This window comes from Phymastichus coffea, unplaced genomic scaffold (genome assembly GCF_024137745.1).
Source record: "Phymastichus coffea isolate CEN01 unplaced genomic scaffold, Cenicafe_Pcof_1.1 PCOF00078, whole genome shotgun sequence".
NCBI lineage: Eukaryota > Metazoa > Arthropoda > Insecta > Hymenoptera > Eulophidae > Phymastichus > Phymastichus coffea.
This window is the reverse complement of record NW_026706889.1, coordinates 131322-139674: the sequence shown is the minus strand read 5'-3', so window position 1 is coordinate 139674 and position 8353 is coordinate 131322. Positions and strand designations below refer to the sequence as shown.

Below are 8353 nucleotides of genomic sequence, written 5' to 3'. Positions count from 1 at the left end.
GCGAGAGCGAGGGAGAGGCCGAGAGCGAGACAGAGGAAGAGCGAGAGAAAGAGAGACGAACGACCGGGAAACTGAGCGCCCGTGGCAACGTCTGCGGGCAACTGGGCGACGACTGCTCGCGGCTGACGCTGGTGGTTCTGGCTCCATCTCTCTCGCGGCGGCGGCGGCGGCGGCAGCGCGCGCAGCCAGATGCGGAAGCTGCGAGTAGCGCGCGCTCGCCACTCGCCACTCGCCACTCGCCACTCGCCACTCGCCACTCGCCACTCGCCACTCGCCACTCGCCACTCGCCACTCGCCACTCGCCACTCGCCACTCGCCACTCGCCAGTCGCCAGTCGCCAGTCGCCAGTCGCCAGTCGCCAGTCGCCAGTCGCCAGTCGCCTCCGCTCCGGATCTTCTCTGCTGCTCGCCGCCAGATGGAAGCTCCTCGGCGCAACCCCAGTGCCGCACTCCCAAGGGATGCTGCAACTGCTGCCCGCCAGCCTCCCAAGCTTCTGGAGATTTCAATGCAGCCGCGAACGACTTTGCTCAGATTTGCGCGGACATCGCAACCAGCAGGTCACGGCACTCTCTGCCCGGTTTACTTTCAGGTGGCGTGCGACTATTAATTCTTCTAATATTGCTCTGAATGCCGTTGCCAACTTGACAGAGATGGCGTGATAATTGAGAAAACCAATTGTTTACGCACCTGCTCGTACACTGTGACGTTGATGTATATCTCCTATAACTATACCCACATACGTAGCAGCTGCTATGCGCTTGCAGTGTGTGCTCCATGCAGCTCTAATAAAATTGTATACAGGAACAAGTTTGTTTAGAGCATTTAGCTTAGAGCGTTGTTAGTTTGCCCCTTTCTTGCACGGCTCTTGCGATCCTCGACTCGCATTGTTGGTTGTCGCTCTAATAATTTTCATCAATTTGGAAGTGACGCAACGACAGAGCGGTTTTCGATACCTTTTTTAGTTGTATCAATGATTACCGAGCACTTGAAAAAAAATTGATAACACTCTTAATTAAATTTACATTTTTTTTAATTGCAACTTGCAACGTCGGTTTTAGTAGTTAACATTTGAGTTTTGACGACAGCAACTTGCGATTTGAACATATAGGCGCAGTCGCTAGTTTACGCAAGTTCAGTCGTTGACGCTATAGTCCCAGCCAGTGGCACAATCATGCACGTCGAATTCATTCATCACGCATAACAACAACAAGAATCATACAGTTTAAGCAACAATTTTATTTTACAAGTTCGGCTCTTTGACTCTAAGTGAATTGGAACTAATTATTATTACGTAATTATAGAACACGCTAAACAACTAAAGATTTATAAGAAATATAGTAGAAAAAATTATCTGTAGCTTTTATTGAAGAGAGCTAGAATTAGATTATAAAATCACTAATGTCGTCAAGCGCGCTCGCGCGCTTATCTCTCGTTTGCATTAATATTGAATTTCATGCTTGAATTAAATTCAAACTATTATAAAATACACCGCATACATAAAATAGTTCTATGCCTCAATATGCTTAACATCCGTCAACATTAATGCGCATATAAAAATCAAATTATATTGATATTTATGGATTACAGTTAGTTATTTTTTTAATCTAGCTCTGGCAAATAAACAGCAACCGTATAATACAAATACCGATCACAACTAAAAGTAGCACGAATATTTTTCTCGTCGAAAATACCCGAGCCTTTAAAACAGAACAATTCGGAGTGTTATCAAGAATCTGTACATATTGTTAAATTACAAAAATATTATTCAGGCCCGGCAATATGATGAATTAAGTAAAGCCATAGGAAAGCTGAGCACCGCTCTAGACATCAGCGAAGGAATTATGGATTTCTTATAAAATTGCAAATCATTTGGTTACTTGACCACACCTGTAACTTGATTATAAAAAAGGTGACAGCGATTTGAACAATCAAATCTTCTGCGGCACTGCGTTTTTTTTTTTTTTTGTTAAATTGTAATATTTTCGGTTTTAACAAATATTTTTGCAATTGTAAAAAAAAACAGCGGTTCCTCGTAAAATACCAACTAATTGATTGGTCAACGGTTTCTGTAACTTCATTAAAAGCTAAATTATTGCGATTTATTTCGGCTTCTAATTAACATTTTTCAAATTTTCAAAGTGCTACTTATTTCATATGAAATTTGCAATAAAGCCTTTTTAGTATTCGCCTGGAACCGAACCTTAGGATTGTGCGCTGGAAACAGATGTTCTATCCATTAAGCCATAGTGGTTTTTTCTTTTTTAAATTTACACAAACAATTCACGCAGACGCTTGTTTATACATATTTAAACAGCGAATATCAACTGTAACAACCGTGTTGTGTTATTTTTTATTTGATCAAATATCTCGATCTTTATTTTTCGTTATTTCTTTAAAGATATATTTTACATATGGCGTTTTGAGATTGCACAACTTGTTTTTATGTTGTCATATTACGCAAGCAATTGATCACTGCTCATACAAATATAACTCCATAATCTAATGCGACAATCGCATCGATTGACGTACGATTATCAGTAGTTATCGTAAAACTATATGGAATTCATGTATTCTTATAATTAAGCTCTACGCACTGTAACACTACCTAGTAAATAATATTTAAAAACGAAGAGTGATGCATAAAAATAATTTCAATATTATTATTTCCAGTTCTTAAGTTGGCGATGCAATCACTGTTGGGTAGGTTTCTTGCTTTCTTAATAGTCATTTATTGCTAATTTAATATTTTAATTTCAATTGTTACATTAAAAGAAAGCAGTGGAATGTTACATGCTTTGCAACAAAATAATATTCTATAAGAATACTTAACCTGACTAAAAAATACACTGCATCTTCAAGAAATGTACTTTTATAAGACTAGTTGTATTGAGTATGAATAAATAAATGAATACACATTGTTGGAAATGCTGTTAAGATTCCATGTTTTTTTATATAAAATTTGAAAATTGTATAATATGATAATGCAATAAAAAAAATTTTTTTTATATAAATATGTTTAAGATATGAACATTCATTTATGAATGTTTTTCTCTGTGTTCTTACAACTTATTATGAAGCAAAAAATTATACTTTTGAGTAAGTATTTTGATTCTTTTTTAATTACACAAGTGTATTATTCAACATCAGAGATGATCAGATATCGCACTTCTCCATGAAATACAAAATTAGATTTTGTTGCTCTGTAAAAAAATAACATTAATTAGCAGTTAAAACTCTTTCAATTAATTTCTGATAATGGGATCTTACCTAATGTTTGATTATTATGCATCATATCTTTCTTTTAAAATCGATCTTTGTGAGTGTTTATATGTCTCAACAGCACAGCTTTATAACTACATAAATTTAAATTTGTCACTTGTCATTTATTACTTTTATTTAAATTTTATTAGTATAAAATAAATACAATGTAAAAAAAATATTCCTACCAATAAATTTTTTGACAAATTTCACATTTCAATGCTGTACTCTTTTCACACCATGGTTTATGTTTTTTATAGGCAGAACTTTTTTTAGACTTCATGTGACAAATTTCACATTCCATGTCATATGGACCTGAAAACAAAGAATTTAAGAATTTACATTTGAAGTAGTTTGCTTAAGCACAGTGTCTTATTATTACCTTTGTGATTTTCTGAAATATGACTTTTTAACAATCTTTTAGTCCTAAATTTTTCTAAACAATAAGAACATTCGTACTTGCTGAAACAAATGTAAAATTATTCATTTCAATTAAAATACCGAATATTTAATTTAATAAATTTATGACTTTACCTGTCTGAATTTTTTTGGAATTTCCATGTTGCTTTATTATCAACTTGAACATTATAAATACCAGGATCATCAATAACATACTGATTATTGTTACTAAGGCGCTTGATTCTCATTTTTAGAGGAGCAATCGACTGTTTTTCATGAATACTTGTATTAGATATTTGGAATTTTGTAAAATCATAGTTGGCATTTATGTCAGAGCTAACAAGACTTGTCTTGACTAAAGAGCTGAAACTATTGTTAGATTTTAAATGATTTGAATTATTATAGGGATTTATATCTTGATTTTTTGTTGCCATAAAAACTTGTTTCCGATTTACTATATCTTCTTTGTTTGTATGATCCTCTGAAAATCCTCCAAAATTATCAAATTCATTCAAAGTGTCTTTTAATGAGCAAGAAACATTTTTGAATGGGTCATTCAATTGATAATTATGATGGTGATGATCATGAGTTGAACTATTATTTTCCAGTAACACAATAGGTATTTTTGTTTCTGAACTTTTTCTAATATTGACTAAATCTATTTCTAGCTGAATATCTTTATAAGTGAAAGGATGATCATATAATATCTCGTCAATGACACATTCATTTGAGGTATTGAATATATTTTGAAATCCTAGTTTTATAGCATAAACAGCCTTTGAAATCAATTGTTTTTCCACAGTTTCACTTGCTGATATCTTTAAGTTATGATTTATAACATCATTTCCATTACAATCTACTTGTGATTTTTGTTGATTTATTTCACAATGGATCATAGACATTTCTATTGTTGGGCTCAGAAGTTTATCCATATCTGACTCCACGATTTTTTCTCTTGGTTGCACATATTCTAAATAATCTGCATTTGTGAGATCTGAATTCAATCTTGCAAAAGTGTCAACAATTTTATAAAACGTATCATTAGAAGAAAAATAAGGTGAATATTTACTTTGAAAAGACCATTCACTAGAACTGAAAACTTCATCGCTAGATGAGACATTGCTCAACTCAGAATTTTCATCATTTGCTGGTGCTAATGATTCTCTTGTACATTCTTTTAGTTGAATTTGCTTTTTAGCATAGTGTTTTCTCTTTAATATACTGCTCATCTTTAACTTTTCAAAGGGATTGTACTTTGGGGACTGTAAATTATTGCTCTGCTTAATTTTGCTACAAGCTGTCTTGTTCTTCTTACTAGTTTCACTAACTACAGATGCATCTGATGAATCATCATCTTCCAATAGTTCTGTAAAAGAATTGCTTTTAATTTGATAGCTTTGTTTTCTTTTACGAGTGTGGTTCATAATTGGCTGAATTTCTGGATTGATAGGTGAATGATTACTAACCCCATCCAATTCTTGAAAATTAAAAATTTTTTTTGACTCTTGAGAAAAATTGCACAAATTGTGAAACCGGGCTTCTTCTTGATTACCAATAAAAATATTTTCAGATACTAAATTATTATTGCTTGAATTGGGATCTTCAGTTGGACTACTCAGGTTGATGGAATCACAGTAATATTCAAAGTTTTCTCCATCAAAACTATCAGAATCTAATGTAGAATTTTGTGTACTATCTACATCATCACATTGAACTATATAATATTTACAATTATCATCTAGACTTGAATTTTCTTCTTTTACATGAGTTACATTTAAACATGGCTCACAGTTATTATCATCAACAAGACAATAATTTGTATCGGCCTGTTGGTTTAGAGGACTTGACTTGAACTTGTAATCTTTATCAATGATGTAAATAATATTTTCCGACTCACCAGACTCACTTTGACTTTCAGCTACATTTTTATAAAGTGTTTGACCAACAGAATTTTCAAACCTTTGAGATGTATCATAAACTGTTCCTCCACTATCACAAGCCAATAAACTTTTGCATCTATAAAGCTTGTAGCATCCTACTTTTTCAAAATCCATATCTGTGAAAATGTTTACAAACAACTGAAATATTGCTTGCTAATCTTCAAGTATTTGAAAAAAATTTGTGGTAATCAACAGCCATTACATTTTATTATTTAAAACCAAGTTGACTTTACGAGCAAAGGTTGATAAATTGAAAAGAAAATAGCTTTGAAAATACTTTGAACTGTATAGTTTATAATGGTAGGTTTCACAACCACTTGTTGAAATTAATAACAGCAGACAATGCTGTGCAGAATTCTACGATTTTTTGTTGCAGCAAACAAACAATATTAATCTAAAATGAAAAGAATAAAATAAAATATTTTTTGAGGAGTAGAAGAGAAATTTAATATGCACGGCTTCACAAGGATTTGACAACTTGCGCCCGCGACATTGAGAAGCCATCTTAACGGTTAAATCTTGCCGACAGAGCTTTCGTGCATATGATTCACATCAAATTACCTGATTATATTGTTGAAAATCCCTTCAGTTCTACAGTTAACAGCGTGAGCCTGGCCATCGGAAAATACAAGAAAAAAACTGCAGTTTTCATTAACCCATTACAATCGTGAAGTTTCACATTGACGAAAAGCAATGTGATCGACTCGCTTGTAGAAGACTATCTACAGGGCTAACTATTTGGCCTCGTACAATACACGCAGAAACGTTTTGTTTTCTAATAAAATGTATTTCGATCACATACGATATGACGTGTGCCTATGTATACATATGCGTGTAGCTTGGTGATTTTTCGAAACAAAACTGCCGGTCGGTGTTGAGTGTATACAATGATGGCTGGACGTTCAGAGTGCCGGCTTGAAATGTAAACATTCGGCTCTTGCTCTCGTATATAGAAATCGGCAAGGCAAGGCACTCGAATTACACGCACATGAACAAACGCTATTGAATTGCAGCCTTAGGACATCTAGCTATATAGATGTATTTATATTTATCTGGTTCCACGCTCGCAAGTATTGGTGACAGACGTGCGGCAAATTTTTTTCCGATCTTTCTGCTTAGGATAATTTCTTTATTATATCAAAACATTGAGGGATTATGTAAATTAGATTTTCAATGTATAAAAATTGTAAGCACCTTTGGAGATTTTCCGCATTTTTTTAAATACCTTTATTAGCAGTATGATAAAAATTCTGTAATTTGATACAAATAGGCTTTAAAATACAAATTGTTGAATTACATTGTTATACAACAAGAAATCTCAAACAGATAAACAAATAAAGTCATCAATCATTACCGTCTTCAAGACTATTTTGATCCATTCCCAATTTTGAAAATAATATGTCGCGTACTTTAGGTTTGGGGTCTTCTTTAATATTTGTGGGAACAGCACCCACTTTACCAAGCATCCATTCAAGTTCTAAAACGCATTTTACAGTTATTTACAGTAAGTTGAATACAATTTAATTAGAAAACCACCACATCTGGTACCTTTTTCCGTAAGTTTCATTCCTCTCAACTCAATTGGGCCAACAAACTGCTTAACCATGTTTCCATTTTGATATACAAATATAGTAGGAAGGTTTATATCTGGATAATTTGGTATACATGTTGTTGATATACTCTTCAAAAATTTAATAGTAGGAAATCTTCTTGCCAAAGATGATAAGTATTGATTTATTAGTGAACACAGAGGTATTCTACAAGTATAAAATAAATCTTAAAGAATTTTTTTGAGAGTAAGCAAATTTATAATTTACAAACAGATCATCCTACACCAAGTACCTACCCTGATTTGTATAAATGTAAAATAACCCAAATATCTTCTCCAGCTTTGTTAACTTCTTGCACGTAGTCTTGAGCAGAAATTTCTGTCACACTGCCATATTTAGACTTGCTAGCAAGTTCTCTCATTTCTGCTATCCTTTTTTGTCTGTACTCAAGTATTACTTTTTCATCTTCTTCGTCTTCTAATTCATCCAACTCATCCAATGTTTTATCATTTAAATGATTTTTTACTGAAAGCACAATACTTTTACATTGATATCAATTTATTAGCAAAACAATTATTAATTTAAAATTTAATAATTATTGCCACACCTATCCCTGTTTTTTGATTTATTGTATTCTCCAACATTTCCACAATTTGATCTTCAGTCACTTCTGCATCCTTCTTTTTTTCTGGAATAATGCCTTTTGCTCGAAGAATGTCATTCCATTCAGTGTCTTCATTTGGGTTTTGCTATCAAATTTTTGTCATTTGTTAAAATACACAAATGAATTACATCATTAAATAGACATTAATTCATAGATCAACTAAATAATAATTCTTGGTAGAATATATTTTTTAAATATTATTAAAATAAACCATGAGTAACATTATTTAAATTACTCTCTCCTAATAAGGTATCAAATAAGGAATTTTTTGTCTACTAAAATAGCCAATACGTCCAAAAAAATTTAAACGATAACAACTTACCATTTTGTAATATAAGAGAAACGTAAAAATATACGATTTGCAATATTATGCGTATAATAATTTAATTGTTATATAAAAATAATGTCAAAGAAATTACACAATTACAGTAATAAAGTAAACACAGAGCAGAATAGACTGACGGAAAATGAGGTTAATGGATCAGATGAACGAAAAAAAAAACCCTGGAAACTCGAGTGGTACAAACGTCCTGCTTCTAGTT

The 8353-nt window shown here is 33.1% G+C and overlaps 2 protein-coding genes across 4 annotated transcripts; both read right to left on the bottom strand.

Annotated features, from left to right (window-relative positions):
- Positions 1-658: 658 nt before the first annotated feature.
- On the bottom strand, positions 659-6660 carry LOC131668514 (uncharacterized). 3 transcript variants are annotated; one of them, XM_058942767.1, is made up of 7 exons: positions 6159-6660; positions 5800-5991; positions 3793-5713; positions 3641-3720; positions 3447-3573; positions 3268-3353; positions 659-3200 (listed from the first exon to the last, which is right to left on the bottom strand). In XM_058942767.1, the coding sequence occupies exons 3-6, from the start codon at positions 5709-5711 to the stop codon at positions 3302-3304; spliced, it is 2178 nt and encodes a 725-aa protein (XP_058798750.1). In that variant the 5' UTR covers positions 5712-5713; positions 5800-5991; positions 6159-6660; the 3' UTR covers positions 659-3200; positions 3268-3301. The 3 variants fall into 3 exon arrangements, with proteins under 3 accessions (XP_058798750.1, XP_058798748.1, XP_058798749.1); XM_058942765.1 differs by having other exon boundaries at positions 3793-5991; XM_058942766.1 differs by lacking the exon at positions 5800-5991 and having other exon boundaries at positions 6159-6639.
- A 144-nt stretch (positions 6661-6804) lies between these two features.
- LOC131668489 (viral IAP-associated factor homolog) lies at positions 6805-8283 on the bottom strand. Its single transcript, XM_058942703.1, has 5 exons — positions 8134-8283; positions 7755-7896; positions 7444-7672; positions 7146-7354; positions 6805-7074 (listed from the first exon to the last, which is right to left on the bottom strand). The coding sequence occupies exons 1-5, from the start codon at positions 8134-8136 to the stop codon at positions 6941-6943; spliced, it is 717 nt and encodes a 238-aa protein (XP_058798686.1). The 5' UTR covers positions 8137-8283; the 3' UTR covers positions 6805-6940.
- Between the last annotated feature and the right edge of the window lie 70 nt (positions 8284-8353).